Raw genomic sequence first — 18,030 nt, forward strand, 5'->3', positions numbered from 1 at the left:
TCTATTTGACAATAATGAGGGTTTTCAATCTTTGTAGATAAAAACTCTTGAGTAAACACTGTATTTTTCACAGTTTCCTTTGATCTCTATAGCAACAGGAGGCAATAATTCCACATAATCCTGTTAGTCATGGTTGGAAATAGGTGTGGAATTTGGATGGTCTGTAAGTCATACATATGCACTCGGATAATTAATGAGAGTTGACGAGTCTTATCCATCAATGGGGAGTCATTTTGACCATGTAATTTGATGTATTGCAGACTTTTTTTTTTTTTCACATAACCAGCGCAATTATGAAATTACCTAAGGAATTCAACTATTAAATAAATACACTTTTGTTTTGCTTTTTTATGTTGAAATTCACAGTTCACGTATCAACAAAGGTAATTAGATAACTACCTACATACTTAATCAGTATTGCAAAATAAATATCAGGTGTGGTTGTAACTTTCGTATATCATTCTTACCCGAGGGCAGAGCTGCCATGATGATTCACACCCCTGCCCAGCCTGTGTCATGCCTCTCTGATACAGGTTCTGGCTAGCACAGAACACCAGGAAAAAGGTTGCACTTGGATCCTATCATTTTGGAATGATACACATCTATGTCCTAATAAATGCCTTATGGGCTCCACCAGTTATATTTGCACAAACCCGCCGATTCAAACTAACTCATACATACACACAGAGACAGACACCAGCACAGGTAGAATCATGTGAATTGTTTGCACATGGCCGAGTTGGATGCAGTTCAGTTCAGATGAAGAAGGATGTGGTTCTAAGAATTCATCCACAAGCTTGTGTGACTATTACCATAACATCTGGTACCAAAAGCAATGTGGAAAAGTATCTCCTTTGAATGAGAGTATTGTACATTTTGTAAGTGCTGAAATATTTTTAACTCGCTTATCGTCAGGAGGGCCTGCTATAGACTGGGATCAATAGTGAGGTTAATAAAATATGAGGTCAGCCTCCTCATAGTTTCTAAAATGACCTCACTATGCATCTTTGTCTGTTTTTGATGTGATCCACACTTTGCACATGTGCAAAATAGTAATATTATTTTTTTATTGTCTTTTTAATCCATTTCCCATGTTCTGTGTAGACTTTTGGACCATTGAATGTTATTTTATGGGCATTTTAAATCACTTTCATCTCACCCACCACTTTATTTGCTCACACTCCTAATTAACTCATGGCTGTTACCTTAATCACACACAGTATTGAATTACAAAACCCGAAACCATGCTGTCTTCAGAAATAATTGACCTTAAGCTTTGGCTGCACAACATCCAAAGACTTTAAACACATGCCTAAAGATGTTAATACAGCTCAACCACTTGGACATTTAGCCAATCAGACTTTTTAAATAATGGGTTATTATACTTTGAAATGCCCCTACAGGGAGACACGTTCACAGTCCAGCAGAGATAAAGAGACACTGTTTGCTTTGTATTATTTTTGTGCCGTTGGATACAACTCCGTGTGATTTTAATTTGCATCATTCAGGTCTGTTGGCAGCTTATTTGAGATTGCAGGGCTACAGGACTGAAATTAAATCTTGTTTTAGAACAGCCATCAATTTTGCTGCTGATGAAGCTGTTGCACAGCTAAGTTTGTGTCTGAGTGTCAGCAGGCTGCAGGTTGATGTTCAGGCTTGGATTTAATTTGCTGCCTCCAGTCCTGTGCTTAGCAACTAAGTGTGATATAGCAGTGTTGATGATCTAGAGATCTGAACTTTTTTTTCTCCATTTCAAACTATTATTTATCAGAACAGCACATAGTTACAGCAATAATTATTACCATACAATATTCAAACACTCAAATGAGTAAAGTATAAACTAAAATTAACCCACCCCTTCTCCTGCAACATTATTCTCAACACTTCTTATTCATCAAGAAACATACTTAATTTCATACAAAATTTGTAGTCCAAAACAACAAAAACAGTGACAAATATAAATAGGTGCATTCCACTAACCCTAAATAAAAATATGTATAGAGTTTAACATGGAGACAGTTGACTTAAAAAAGTGCTATGTACTTCATACAACCTATACCTGTAAGCTAGACGTTTTGTACCATATTCTTTATTCCTATCAGAGTCTAATATAAGCAGATGTGGTTTCATGACTCCAATAAGTAATATACCTGGAGCTTGCTTAGAGTTATTGTATTTTGATCAAGTTAGGTATGGCTGGTACGAAATTCTCATTATAAGAAACTTCAATAAAAATACTACAGCATCATTATTCTTACCACAACAATTTTGAAACAAAAAATATAATATGATCTAAAAGTTTTTTTTTAACCACATATATATTTAGTAGCATTTATATGTGTAACTGCCTATGGCACAGAATATTATAACCTGTCATTCTGAGGTAACTCAACTATAAAAAGCTAATATTGGCCAATTAGTCAGGCTATCTCATCACATAGCTAGCCCGCAGTAAAATGCTTTATGACATGTCACCCAAATTTTCTACCTGCAGTTTTAAGTGTTACTTTATTCAGAGTGGTAGATAGTGCTCCTGTATTTCCAATGTTGTGTCTGTTGAAACTTCCAAACATTCACTTTCTTGTAAGCTAAGAGAAGTGTTGCACCCTTCTTTTACCCGGTAACACAGTAACAGTTGCGGTAAGGTCGGTACTGCATTAAGCTGTGCTTCATTCAGCAAAAGTAAACTTTGTTTACAGCGACACATTTTCTAGTATACCATTAAAAGGACCCCTCCTTGAACCACCACCTTAACGTGGTGGAGGGGTTTGAGTGCTCAAATGATCCTAGAGGCTTTGTTGTCTGTGGCCTAAATGCCCCTGGTAGGGTCTCCCATGGCAAACAGGCTCTAGGTGATGGATCAGACAAAGAGTGGTTCAAGAATCCCTCATGAAGAATAAAATATCGAGGCACGTGACGTCGCCCGGTACGGCGGAGCCGGGGTCCCACCCTGGAGCCAAGCCTGGGGTCGGGACTCGTCGGAGAGCGCCTGGTGGCCGGGTTGCTCCTCGCGGGACCCGGCTGGGCCAAGCCCGAACGAGAGACGCGAGGCCATCCCCCAGTGGGCCCACCACCTGCAGGGGGAACCGTGAGGGACCGGTGCAAAGAGGATTGGGTGGCGGACGAAGGTGGAGACCTCAGCGGCCCGATCCCCGGATGCTTAGGCTGGCTCTAGGGACGTGGAATGTCACCTCGCTGGGGGGGAAGGAGCGTGAGCTTGTGCGGGATGTCGAGAGATATCGACTAGAAATAGTCGGGCTCGCCTCCACGCACAGCGTGGGCTCTGGAACCCATCTCCTTGAGAGGGGTTGGACTCTGTTTTTACTCTGGAGTGGCCCACGGGGAGAGGCGGCGGGCTGGTGTGGGTTTGCTTGTTGCCCCCCAGCTCAGCCGTCTCGTGTTGGGGTTTACCCCAGTGGATGAGAGGATCGTATCCCTGCGCCTTCGGGTTGGGGAGAGGTCTCTGACTATCATTTCAGCCTATGGGCCGAGTGGCAGTGCAGAGTACCCGGCCTTCTTGGCGTCCCTGTCGGGGGTGCTGGATAGTGCCCCTCCCGGGGACTCCATTATTCTGCTGGGGGACTTCAACGCCCACGTGGGGAACGACAGTGACACCTGGAGAGGCGTGATCGGGAGGAATGGCCTCCCCGATCTGAATCCGATGAAGAGAGGGGCTGAGCTGTCCACTGATCATCACCTGGTGGTGAGTTGGATCCGCTGGAGGAGGAGAAAGTCGGACAGACTTGGCAGGCCCAAGCGCATAGTGAGGGTCTGCTGGGAACGCCTGGCAGAGCCCTCGGCCAGGGATGTATTCAACTCCCACCTCCGGGAGAGCTTCGACCAGATCCCGGGGGATGTTGGAGACATAGAGTCCGAGTGGATCATGTTCTCCACATCTATTGTCGACGCTGCTGCCCGTAGCTGTGGCCGTTAGGTCTGCGGTGCCTGTCGTGGCGGCAATCCCAGAACCTGGTGGTGGACACCGGCAGTAAGGGATGCTGTTAAGCTGAAGAAGGAGTCCTATCGGCTATGGTTGGCTTGTGGGACTCCTGAGGCGGCTGACGGGTACCGTGAGGCCAAGACTGCTGCGGCCCGGGCTGTGGCAGAGGCAAAAACTCAGACCTGGGAGGAGTTTGGTGAGGCCATGGAGAAGGACTACCGGTTGGCCTCAAAGCGATTCTGGCAAACCGTCCGTCGCCTCAGGAGGGGGAAGCAGTGCTTCGCCAACACTGTTTATAGTGGGGGCGGGAGACTGCTGACCTCGACTGAGGACATTATCGGGCAGTGGAAGGAGTACTTCGAGGATCTCCTCAATCCTGCCATCACGCATTCCGTGGTGGAAACAGAGGCTGGGGACACAGGGTTGAACTCTTTCATCACCCAGGCTGAAGTCACCGAGGTGGTTAAAAAGCTCCACGGTGGCAAGGCTTCGGGGGTGGATGAGATCCGCCCTGAGTACCTCAAGTCTCTGGATGTTGTAGGGCTGTCATGGTTGACACGTCTCTTCAACATTGCGTGGCGGTCGGGGACAGTGCCTCTGGACTGGCAGACTGGGGTGGTGGTCCCCCTTTATAAGAAGGGGGACCGGAGGGTGTGTTCCAACTACAGGGGGATCACACTCCTCAGCCTCCCTGGTAAGGCCTACGCCAGGGTATTGGAGAGGAGAGTCTGACCGATAGTCGAACCTCAGCTTCAGGAGGAGCAGTGTGGTTTTCGTCCCGGCCGTGGAACACTGGACCAGCTCTATACCCTCTACAGGGTGCTCGAGGGTTCATGGGAGTTTGCCCAACCGGTTCACATGTGTTTTGTGGACCTGGAAAAAGCATTCAACTGTGTCCCTCGTGATGCCCTGTGGGGGGTGCTCCAGGAGTATGGAATCGGGGGCCCTTTACTAGGGCCATCCGGTCCCTGTACGAGCGGAGCAGGAGTTTGGTCCGCATTGCCGGCACTAAGTCGGACATGTTCCCAGTGCATGTTGGACTCCGGCAGGGCTGCCCTTTGTCACCGGTCCTGTTCATAACTTTTATGGACAGGATTTCTAGACGCAGCCAAGGGCCGGAGGGGGTCGGGTTTGGGGACCAGTGGATTTCGTCTCTTCTTTTTGCAGATGACATGGTCCTGCTGGCCCCCTCTAGCCAAGACCTACAATATGCGCTGTGGCGGTTCGCAGCCGAGTGTGAAGCGGCTGGGATGAGGATCAGCTCCTCCAAGTCCGAGGCCATGGTACTCGACCGGAAAAGGGTGGCTTGTCCTCTTCAGGTTGGAGGTGGAGTTCCTGCCTCAAGTGGAGGTGTTTAAGTATCTCGGGGTCTTGTTCACGAGTGAGGGAAGAATGGAGCGAGAGATCGACAGACGGATCGGTGCGGCTGCAACAGTAAAGGGGGCGCTGTGCCGGTCCGTTGTGGTGAAGAGAGAGCTGAGCCGAAAAGCAAAGCTCTCAATTTACTGGTCGGTCTACGTTCCTACCCTCACCTATGGCCATGAACTTTGGGTCATGACCGAAATAATGAGATCCCGGATACAAGCGGCTGAAATGAGTTTCCACCGTAGGGTGGCCGGGCACTCCCTTAGAGATAGGGTGAGGAGCTCGGCCATCCGGAAGGGGCTCGGAGTAGAGCCGCTGCTCCTCCACATCGAGAGGAGCCAGTTGAGGTGGCTCGAGCATCTATACCGGATGCCTCCTGGACGCCGTCCTCGGGAGGTGTTCCAGGCACGTCCCACCGGGAGGAGGCCCAGGGGACGGCCCAGGACACGCTGGAGGGACTATGTCTCTCGGCTGGCCTGGGAACGCCTTGGGCTCCCCCTGGAGGAACTGGAGGAGGTGTCTGGAGAGAGGGATGTCTGGGCGTCTCTGTTGAGTCTGCTGCCCCCGCGACCTGGTCCCGGATAAGCGGAAGACGACGAACGAACGAACGAACCATTAAAAGGATGCGATGACAAAATTTTACAGTAAGGTTTCACACAGCTGGTTTAAAATGCCTGGTCATGGCTCATATTTAATGATATTTCATCAGTCAACTTGCCCAAAAGAGGATCAGAACCAAAATTGATGCATATAGGGTGTACTACAAAGCTTTTAGAAAGTAATAAAAGGTAAAAGTAATTAAATTAAAATTTATTAATACATTAGATTTTAGTTTTGTTGCATGACTATCTATCTCCATAGTTGACCATGATGTTGAACTACTAAAGAAACTAAACTAGGCAATGGTAGGCAATGGTTTGAGTACATTGCTTTAAAATGGTTTGTTTAATGAGACAAAATAGAAGTAGGCGGTGATGAAATTGCAGCAAGTTGGTATGCAGTGGAGGTACGAAGTCTGAGAATGAATTGGCAAAGGGGTGGACTGATCCATAGCCATTTATTTAGTCAGTTAATTAATTCATTAATTAGTTTTTGTGAATACAACAATAAATCACCCAAAAAAAAATTTTGTGAAATTATGAAACCTCTGTTTATATACTGGAATTTCATCAAACATAACTGTTTAATGTATGCATTTTTAAAGTAACATCACCATTTTAAAAATTATTTTATCACCAATGCTCTTCCTCTGCTTTCTGTCAAAGACATCTTTTTTCCATGGTTATACATAAGCAATGTAAAATATAAATATCGTTTCTCCTACAGGCCCATACATGTATAACATCAGGCTGTGATGTTGAATGGCTGTGAAAGGGTTAACACTGTAATAAATGTATTCACTTATATAATATATAGATGCATTTGTGTTTATGCACCTGTTTAGACTTACATTTACTTCTTGGAAATTTTAGAATGTGGGTTAAGTTGGTTGAGGCTGAATCTACTCATACATGTACTGTATGAATTTGTATATTTTATTAGTACATGTTCTTCTTCTAAAATCAATAAACTGTGGTACAGCTACAAATATTAATCTGAATATGTTAGTAGAAAAACACTAAAGCAGTAGTTGAGAGTTTCTTGTTCTCAGCACTTTTGGTAAAACTGTGAGTTAGACAAAAAGACTCTAAGGTACATAAACACAGGGATTACTCAGGTGGCAATTACGGATGTCTGAAGCCTCCCTTTGAACTGTAATTTTAGACCTCCCTCTTCTGAGAAGAAAAAGCTGTCGCTATATATTTTTTACAACCTCCAGACCATGGAGCTGTAGGTAATTTGGGGAAAACCAGTATGCATGAAATACAATGAGGGTGGGGATTTCTGTTACTTATTTCTTCTAATGTGGCGGGAGAGGAGTCCCATTAACTGTCTCTTATTCATGTGAAGAGACTTGTGTTTAACGTGTATCATGTTGGATCATGGCCAAAACAAAGTGTTTGAGCAAACATCTACACCAAACAAGTGGAAAATGGAGGTTAGGCAAATTTTTAAGTAAATACCAACGTTTAAGACGGAGAAAGGAAAGACAGTAATTTTTTTAACCTCCTCCCCTATCTTCCCAGCTCATCTTTCTTTTCGTACTCATTTTGTGTGACTGCATCTTAATGTCACCCCCCCCCCCCCCCCCCATGTTATGTGTGTGCTCTGCGGTTAGTTAATGAGATGTCCAGAGGGGAAGGCAGCTGGTGAATGTCTAATATCTTTTCTGACCTTTTCTCTGTGTAGGGAACAGGGAGAGGAGTTAAATTTTTCACATGAGAAAAGAATGTATTGGGGTGGGGTATTTAAGCCTTCAGAGAGAAAGTTGAGTAATATACATTTGAAAGAGCATGAAAATGGATAAAGGAACATCAGGCATCAGGCAACAATCAACAGGCATCAGTTCTTCATTGTTGGATGGATGGATGGATGGATGGGTGATGGAATAATTATCCGATAACTTGGGGGCACTTATAGAGCATTGAAATTACTGCAAAAGTAATGTACTTGGTCTTGATGCAGTTGAACACCGTAAATCCCAAGCACATACTCATATGCGAAGTGCGTATATGTGCTTCAGGACAGGGATGCATCAAAAGCAACACACTTATTTCAAAGGCAAGACAGGACCTCACGTTTACATCTTGTAACTCCTGTTTTGCCATACACCAGCAAACATGGCATTATAGGAAACTGTGGCTTGTTTAAAATCTATAGTCACATCACATCAGATGCATTGTAGGAGAATATCCTTAAGATAAGTCTCCAAAAACTAAAATATCATCGTAGGACTTATTGTTGATGTGAAAGAGCATGCCTGTACAATCAGAAAGAGACTGCAAAAGTAACATTTTTTAAGGAAGCATGCCAGGCTAACACATTTGCTCTCTAAAAAAACGCGAACACATGTTTTCCACAGAGAATGCAGACAAACACCAACACCTCTAGAATAATGTTCTTTGCAGAGATGACTTTAAAACTGAATGTTTAGGACATCAGAATAAAGGGAATGTTTGTTTTAAACCAAATACATAATTCCAGGAAATCACATCTTACAAACTGGTTGGACCAGCCTCTGGTCCAACCAGCCTCTGCCAATTTCTACTGGTATTTTGACAATTTAATTATTATTATTGTTGATAATGAGAACCAAGTCTTTGGGGTTGGAAGGCTTTCTGGCCATAACCCTAATCTTTTTTTTTTATATAATTTTTTTTGTGGCACTAGAGGCCTTTATTTTTCATTTTTCGACAGTAGGTTGACAGGAAAGAGGACAAAGAGAAGGGGAGGCATTCGGCAAAGGTCGTCGGGTCTGGGACTCAAACCTTGGACAGCCGCATCGAGGACTATAGCCTCTACACATGGTTGCGCGCTTAAGCCCTACACCACCAGCACCACGCCCACCATAACTCTAATCTTTATTCTCTAACCAGGTCCACGTCAGGACTCTGGCTAGGCTGCTGCAAAACATTAACACTACTTCCTGTCAGAAGAAACATGTATTTAAAATTAAAATATTAATTTAAACCAAAATCTGCAAGTTGGTTTTGGCTTAACTGTAGCTCAAATGAAATCATAGAAGGCACTGAAACAGCCAGCGATCAGGAGGTGAGTTTAAATAGGGATTCCAATACTAACAATACCTGTATCAGTATAATACTGCTTTACACTGATGACTGAAGAATTTATAATTAGTGGAGGAATTATTCTAAGTCAGTAATATATAGGACACCATCTCAGCCTGAAAGCATGTAAAAAAAAACACTGTCATGTTTTATGTGTGAATACCCAAAATATTTGATAAAATAGTAAGGTAATTTTTAACAATTGTAGCACTATAGCATTTCTCTGATCCTCCATATGGCTTTCATTTTGCATTGTGACACCATCTCCCCTTCACCATAGAGAATGCATAAACAAAAGGCCATATGACAATTAGGCACAATGCCCCTAGTTCTCTAGCTACACCCTCATGAGTTTCACAGTTGCAATCAGACTTTTGCGGCAGAAGTCGAGGACAGCTTACCAATGTTTGTAACTTCAAACACTTCATTACCTCTCTCAATCTCTTGTGGTCCTGCATGAGCCAACACACTCAACAGGTAAGCATATCTGAAAGCGCATTTTGCTGGTGTGAGAACACCTAATCCAGGTTTTATTTTTGGCATCAGTTATGAACTAACCACACCCTAAAGGTGGAATTAAGATAGCAAATTTAACATGCTTTGGAATGTGTATGTGGAATGATAATCATGAAGGGAGGTGGAGTGGTTTGGTGGTTATAACAGTCCCCTTACAACAATTGTTTTACACGTGCACATATACTACTTCCCCATTGCAGCAAGACACTGTTTTGTTACATGGGTAAAAAGGAGATTTTTATTTTTATTTTACTCCAAGGGACTGTAGTAGATACTACGAAATCTACTCCATCATGTATCAGTGCTCTGCAGACAACTGCTGAAAGTGTCTTTCTTGAGGCATTCCCTTTTCTCTGTGATTTCCCTTTGAAATGGGATAAGATTGAGGCCATTTGCCTTCCTGGATCAGTGGCTGATGGGAAAATAAATGCCCTCCTCCTTTTCTTGGCTATTCAGCTCATGGCACAGGAGCCTTGGCTGGCTGCAGATTGTACAAATGACAGGAAATAGATCTGTAAGAATGGGGAAAATTGGAAATACCCTCTTTTTCTTATTCACTCAGATCAGTGGCTGCCTGGCATAATAACAGAGGAGAAAAATTGTAAATACTGCTCTGGACCATCTGTGAGTATAGCTGTGTAATTAAGAGATCTACCTATTGCATTTTAGTAAAAAAGATTACATATAATTATTATAATCAGCACATTTTCACTTTTTTATAGAAGGCACAACTATATTTTCTTAATTTCCTTCTTTCCTTGGCTGTGTGAAAGCATCCACACTAGTCAGCTACCACTCATTTTTACTTACAAAGACAAGCAACTGGAAAAACACATTTTACTTTTGTTCCGTTTACTTCAACACTTTAAATACTCATCTGTGTCCATCATTTGAATTCATGGAAGCAAATTCAATTTCCAATGAACAAGGAGGTGATTGTTTAAAGAGCTAAAGTTAAGAGCAGTGTCCTTGATACAAGTTCAGCTCATGTCAAAGAGGAACCAGAAAACAGAGACATCTGTGTGTGAGAGAGACAGAGAACTGTTCTGTGTGTGCCTGTTGAGACTGTGTGTGTGTGTGTGTGTGTGTTTGTGTGTGTGTGTGTGTGTGTGGATTCGATAATTACAGGAAGCGTCTCTGAGCCCTAGCAAAACACAACTGCCACAACCCCTCTGTCTATACCTCCTGACAACCTAAAACCTAATGCAACTCAAACAAACAGTTGCTAGTCTCCAACTTAGAAATCTTATTAACAACGAAATATACAGAGTTACCTTCTCGACTGTGGATACCTAATCCCATTCTAAACAAATAAACGTCTGTAGTTCATGTTGCTATGCATGATCTACAGAATTAGAATAAGTACTTTCTTCATCTATACCACAGATCATGTATCACTAAAAATATACAAATCCAAGAAAAACAAATCATGCAATTACACCTTTTAAACTTTCACAGCATGACATCAACCTCTTTTTTTAAAGGAGTAGATTAATTTTGCGTTATTCACATATGTATAGCTCACAGCTTTTTGTTTGCTTTAAAATTATTTTCTGAAACATCACATGAATCTCCTAAGTTCATGAAAGCAGGCCAAATTGAAGCAGCTGCAACTAACCTGTCCTATGTGCTTTAAAATGCCTGAGGTCTCACAGAAACGTCTAACACAAACCAGATTCCACTTTTTTCTTTTATGAGGGGACTGATCCAACCTGATCGTGTTGTAAGTAGTCTCAACCCAGAGGAGGTGCACACCACTTGTGGTTTAAGGCTTAGTTTATATCCTTCACCTATAACCTTTCAGAAGCTTAAAGAAAGTAGAGGATCAGTTTGCCAAATTTAGTAATGAAAAGAAAATGTGGAGTAGGTGTATGGTTGTGGCAATGGTACATTAGAATGTCTATTTGATCTGTTGTTGTTCTGATAAGTGTATGTGTGTATATTTAATGAGATGTCTCCAAAGGGCAACTGCTTCCATTTCAAAGTTGGAGTGGCAGTAGATCTAAACTAATGACTGAAAAAGAGACTCGTTCAGTTTCCTGTCTGATAAAAGGGCTTCCTCACAGTTAGAAAGAGCACAGGACAAGACCTGAGTAAATCAAATATACAACATCTTCCTAGAACGACGTCCTGCTGTTGCAGTGTCGTTTCTGACAAAGCCGTGGACACGGGTCCGTAATCATTCTTTCAGAAATTTATTGGTGCTCATAAGGTTTGCTTTGAACTTAGTGTGCTTTAACATGTAAGGATGAAAGCATAGCTGAATTCAGAAATATGAGACATTTGTGCAACATTCAAAGAGAAAGATTAAACAAAGATATTAAAGTCTGACATTCATTTGGAGTGGCTAGAAATAAAAAAACACCTATCTGTCTGTCAGTCCGTCTGCCTGTCAAGCACCATTTGTCAAGTGACATACCGGCCCTGGTCTGGCATAACTGAAATAATTGTCCCAAAAAAGTATTAATAATTAATATTTGAAGCGTGTCATTAATATGATAAGAAAATTAAATGAAAATTGTTCTTAGATGATTAAACTTCAGCTTAAAAATTGTTAATGCAAGAAATTGGAAAAATATAATAAATCTAAATAATTAAAAACGATGATGTCAGCTGTCACAGATTTTCACATTTTCAAAGGATGTAGAGTATTGCAATGTCAATTATGCCATTAAGCCATTTAATAAACTATTCATTCATTCATTTATTTAATTTAATATAAAATTTTGTTTGTTGATTGATTTAAAAAGCACAATTTTCAAGACTTGTTTATCATAAAAATGTACATTATTTTTAATATGGTATTAAATCCTCTTTTATCCAAGAAATGAATGTTCATGTATCTAAAATTAACATTTATATAAGACAATTAGTTTCAAGTATAATGTTATGAAATGTTAGTATGTGCATTTAAACATGAGTACATTTAAAGTTCTTCAATAATAAATAGGGACACACATTTTAAATCTAATGTTATTTATTAGCAATTTCTGAAAATTTAAAGCTGACTAATCATCTGAGCCTCAAGAGATGTTAAGTGTAGAATGTGAGGAGCTGATTGTGCAGCTCTTTAACTCTTTGGGTGCTTTTACAAAACTGTATTATTCACCTTTACAATGCTGCCCCATGTCTGCCAGGCCACGTGCAACACATTTAGAATAGATTTTAAAGTTTACTTGTTCTTTCCAAAAATATAATTATGCCAGTCATGCCCATATTTGTCTTGTGGCTTTTGTATCTGTTGCGTATGCAGGGGAAAGGGGGAATTACATATCCAGGACATATTCTGTTCCATATATATTTAAAATTGGTAACACTTAAGGAGGTGGACTGGCAGTACTTGTGAACAACAGATGGTGTAATCCAGGACATGTAACTGTGAAGTGTCATCTCTGCAGTCCAGATATTGAACTCTTGGCAGTAAGTTTCCAACCATATTATTTACCCAGAGAGTTCACCAGTGTTATTTTGGCAACAGTTTACGTTCCACCTTCCGCTGTTGCCGACACGGCATGTGATGCCATCAGCTTAATTGTTGCTAAGCTACAGACACAAAACCCCAATGCTTTTGTGGCAATATCTGGTGATTTTAACCATGCTTCACTCTCTGCTACACTTACAATGTTTCAACAGTTTGTCAGCTGCTCTACCAGAGAAAACAAAACATTGGATTTGTTTTATGCAAATGTCAAGGACTCATACATCTCTACAGCAAGACCTCCTCTGGCAAAGAAGAAGGTTCCGGTGTTGTGGAAGATCTCCTGTCTTGTTCCGGTACCAAAGAAAACTCACCCATCATTCCTCAATGACTACAGACCTGTTGCCCTGACATCCCACATCATGAAGGTCCTAGAGAGACTCCTGTTGGCCCACCTGAGTAAGCAAACAGTAAACCATCAGGACGCCCTTCAGTTTGCGTATCGCTGTGGAGTTGGAGTTGAAGATGCCATCATACACCTGCTTCAACAAACCCACTGTCATCTGGACAAAGCCAGCAGCACTGTGAGGATCATGTTCTTTGATTTCTCCAGTGCATTTAACACAATCCAACCTGATTTACTTTGTCAGAATCCCCAGAAGACTCAGGTGGAGGCCTCAACAATCTCCTGGATCAAAGACTACCTGACAAACAGACCACAGTTTGTGAGACTGAAGGGTTGTGAGTCTAACCAGGTAGTAAGCAGCAAAGGAGAACCACAGGGGACTGTACTCTCACCATTCCTCTTCACTCTGTACACCTCAGACTTCCAGTACAAGACAGACTCCTGTCATCTGCAGAAATACTCGGATGATTCAGCAGTCGTGGGGTGGATCAGAGATGGACAAGAAGCAGAGTTCAGGAAGGTGGTGGACTGCTTTGTGGTATGGTGTGGAAACAATCATCGCATCTTGAACGTGACTAAAACAAAGGAGATGATTGTAGATTTTAAGAGAAACAGGAATAAGTCAAAAGCTATTTCCATCATGCGAGAAGAGGTGGAAGTGGTGGAGGAGTATAAATACCTCGGTGTTCACCTGGACAACAGACTAGAGTGGAGATGCAACTGTGAAGCCATCTACAAGAAGGGACAGAGGAGACTGTACTTCTTGAGGAAGCTTAGGTTCTTTGGTGTTTGCAGCAAGATGCTGCATATCTTCTATAAGTCTGTTGTGGAGAGTGTGATCTTTTCTGCCATCATCTGCTGGGGAAGCAGCATCAGAGCCAGGGACTTAAAAAAGCTCAACAAGCTGCTAAAGAAGTCTGGCTCTGTTCTGGGGACTCCTCTGGAACCTCTGGAGATCATTGTGGAAAGAAGGATTCTTCATAAAATGAAGAACATTATGGAAAACCCTGAGCATCCTCTTCATGAGACTGTCCTACAACAACAGAGTGTCTTCAGTCAGAGGCTTCTTCAGATCTGCTGTAAGACGGAGCGCTACAGGAAATCCTTCCTGCCCACAGCCATCAGCGTCTACAACGGCTCTTTGAAGAAACCCTCACAATGAGCTACAACAACATTTAATTTCCCTTTGGGATTAATAAAGTATTTTTGAATTTTGAATTGAATTGAATTTTGAGTTTCTTGTTTTCATGCTTTTAATCAAAGTTGAGTAACAATGTGTGCCGTGACAACGCAATCCACAGCCTGATGTAAAATCTGTAAACTTGTTTTAGAAATCTGTAATCTGTAAGGATAGGGTGTTATTTATTAGCAACATAAATTGTCGTTGACTATTCCTTAGTATGCTGCACATTCACCCTCTTATGCAATGAAAAAAGGAACATGATGATTCCATATGTATGTCTTTGCAGAGCTTTGGCAGATGAACAGGACCTGGGTCTTCCAGGGACGTGGAGTACCTCTTCAGCCCCAGACCATGCTGCTGGATGAGGGCCACCAAAGGCTTTATGTTGGTGCCCAGAATGCTTTGTTCTCCCTTAACCTGGACATGGTTAGTGCTCACTATAGACAGGTAGGCTTTGCTTTATTCCATTCTTTTTGATAGGTTTCAACATTTTTAAATGGCAAATGGACTCAATTTATAGAGTGCTTTTCCAGTCACACTAACCGCTCAAAACGCTTTACACTATTGCCACATTCACCCAATTGCACTCATTAACATACACATATTCATACATTGATACACAGATGGGTAGGCAACTTTAGTTATTAAACCAAAACAGGACATACTTGTGTGTGTGAGGGAATTCTTAGGTTTGTGTTTAATATAAGCATTTAATTTACTTTTACAGAACTTGACATTTTGAAGGATTAATGTAGCTAGTAATATCTTATGCTTATAAAACATACAGAACATTTACAATTTGCAAGAATTTAAGATATTTGTTGAAGTATACTTGAAAAGCATAGCATTATATATTTTGTCTACAATGCTACTATTGGAAATATGTGGAAACTGCTTTTCTTTCAGATTACCTGGGGAAGTACTGAATTTCAGATAGAGGAGTGTATAATGAAGGGGAGGGAAAAGGTAAGAACTGTGTGTTGCCAAACAAAAATTATAGCTACATGTGTTTTTGTTTTGAACTTGGCATAACACCTGTGTTTAGCCATCAGCATGATTGAACACAAATTTGAAATTAATAAAATATTTTAACCTGCCTCTTGGAATCTATAAATGTACTGCCTGGGTTGCTGGATATTTTACATATATGTGCTATATATTAACAGTATGAGTAGATTTGCTTATGACTAAGTTCAACAATATATGTTGAACCTTAGTTATTGATTATAGTGATAATGCAATGAAATATGTCTTTTCCCATTAAAGTATTTTCACAGTATTACATTAATATCCCTCTCAACCCACACCTTACCCATGCCACAATGTTTACTCTGTGTTTCATGTCTCTCTCTCAACAGCCTGAATGTGCAAACTACATTAAAGTTTTGCAACAATACAACCAGACTCATTTGCTGGTCTGTGGAACAGGAGCTTTTAATCCCATATGTGCCTTGGTCAGAGTGGGACACAAAGGTCAGGTGAGTGATGAAATGGAAAAAAAAAAAAGTTTGATTTAAAGGGAAAACATTTCAAAAGACCCTTTTGCCCTGTGCATCCACACAACTTTGCTTTTATCTAATGTGGCTGACCAGTGAGGAACAGTTTGGGGTTAAGGATATTGCCCAAAGATACTTTTACATACAAACTGTGAATAGATGATTGTTCTGTCTGTTGATTTATTTATTCCAGGCATGAAAGGGACTGTTTGGAGTGAGGCTCCGTGAAGTTATTATAAGTTATACTCACCTCATCTGTACTAGACAGGAATATGAAAAATTCCACCACACACACTGGCTCTCTTATATATGAACCATTACTACAGAATCAATGCAACTGCAACTCAAATATTTGAGCTCAGTAATAAAATTCCTAATTGCATTCTATGCTATTCAGATGTTTCACCAACACTGGGATGCTGGATGCTTGAAACCCTAACCTATAGCAAGTGTATTTTCGGAATAATTCAGCTAATAATTACTGGCATGTCCAGGGTGTACCCCACTTCTTGGCTGGATGGATGGATGGATGGCTGGATGGATGGATGGAATACTTATTTGACAATTCGGGGGCACTTATAGAGCATGGAAATTACTGCAAAAGTAATGTACTTGGTCTTGATGCAGTTGAACACCGTGAATCCCAAGCACATAGTCATATGCGAAGTGCGTATGTGTGCTTGAGGACAGGGGTGCAACAAAAGCAACACACTTATTTCAAAGTCAGGACAGGACTTCACGTTTACATCCTGTTTTTCTTAACACCAGCAAACATAGCATGATAGAAAACTGGCTTGTTTAAAATCTGAATTACCCTTTTAAATATCTTCATTTTGCGCTTGCTTCTATAGCAAAATACTAACAGGTTAGCCATTTAAGAAAACGTTTAAGTTTTTTATTGTAAATGTAATCAACATTTTTAATTCTGTTGCTGTTGGATTCATGCACCTTGCACCAAGAAGTGCACTGAGTAAGTGCAGGAATTATGTCTTTTAAGGAGACAAACTGGAATTTGGATCAGATCCCTTGTTCATATTTTTAAAAAGCTGGCATCGCTCCTGCTCCTGTAAATAAGTAGATTAGCACAGGTACTACTCTCTGAAGGTGGGAGGAGGCTTCTTGCTCAAAAAAGATTAATGCATGTTTAATGCAGCATGTGGACTGAACTTGCTTATCTTTCATGCACTGTGGTGTACAACCAAAACTGGCTACATACATCAACACTAGCATGTATGGACACAGTGTGACATATTTTTCACATGTGAAACGTAGGACAGTTTAGGTATGTATCTGTGCTGTGTTTAGAAAGAGGAGAGGTAAAAAGCTTTCTACCTGGCACACTAACACTTTTACAAGAGGTCAACTAGGCCAGCCGCAGCTTTTAGACAGAAACAACACTGAGCCATCACTCGGTTCAGGAATGCTCATTGGTCAGCATAACTACATCAATGTGGCTGATTAATGGGAGTATAGAAAACCACTTAACCTAACTACCCTCCACAAATCTTACAAGTGGCATATGGCATTACATTTAGCCCACAGTAAGCATAAATACTGAGAAGAATGATATTTACATTACCATAAATTCCATCATGATAAACTGCTATTGATCATGTCAGACACTGCCAGATGAATTATATATGTATCCATCAGACATTGTAATTAAAGAAAAAATATTCCTACTTTTTAAATCATTTAAAATCAAAACAACATTTAGTTACCTTTATCTGCCAATTTTGCATTTTCTTTTGATAGATCACCTTCCATGATGGACGTGTTTATGATAAAAACTAACTTGTGTTGATGCCATATAGCCACAGAAGAGTTGGATTCTGTGGGTACTCATAAATAAAGACAGAATGTGACATTACAACCTTGAAATGCCAGTAACTGTCAAGATTTTTGTGGTGACCCACATAATATGACTTGTGGTTCTACATGGAGCTCATTTTGTAACTGTGCATGTGTGTGTGTGTGTGTGTGCGCGCGCACGCGTGCGTGTGTGAGTGCACTTCAGCTGCCTGCAGTGCAGATGAGT

General features: G+C 41.3%; 1 protein-coding gene across 2 annotated transcripts in view; it reads left to right on the forward strand.

The window, feature by feature from the left end:
• The window catches only part of sema3e (sema domain, immunoglobulin domain (Ig), short basic domain, secreted, (semaphorin) 3E), a 35,312-nt gene that overhangs the window by 1,925 nt on the left and 15,357 nt on the right, over positions 1 to 18,030 (forward strand). For both annotated transcript variants that reach the window (XM_047350343.1, XM_047350336.1), the window contains exons 2-4: positions 14,783 to 14,943; positions 15,403 to 15,462; positions 15,855 to 15,974. In XM_047350343.1, the coding sequence (XP_047206299.1) occupies positions 14,783 to 14,943; positions 15,403 to 15,462; positions 15,855 to 15,974 (341 nt within the window). The remainder of the gene's footprint in view (positions 1 to 14,782; positions 14,944 to 15,402; positions 15,463 to 15,854; positions 15,975 to 18,030) is intronic.

The sequence above is a fragment of the Girardinichthys multiradiatus genome, chromosome 2, assembly GCF_021462225.1.
Source record: "Girardinichthys multiradiatus isolate DD_20200921_A chromosome 2, DD_fGirMul_XY1, whole genome shotgun sequence".
Taxonomy (NCBI): domain Eukaryota; kingdom Metazoa; phylum Chordata; class Actinopteri; order Cyprinodontiformes; family Goodeidae; genus Girardinichthys; species Girardinichthys multiradiatus.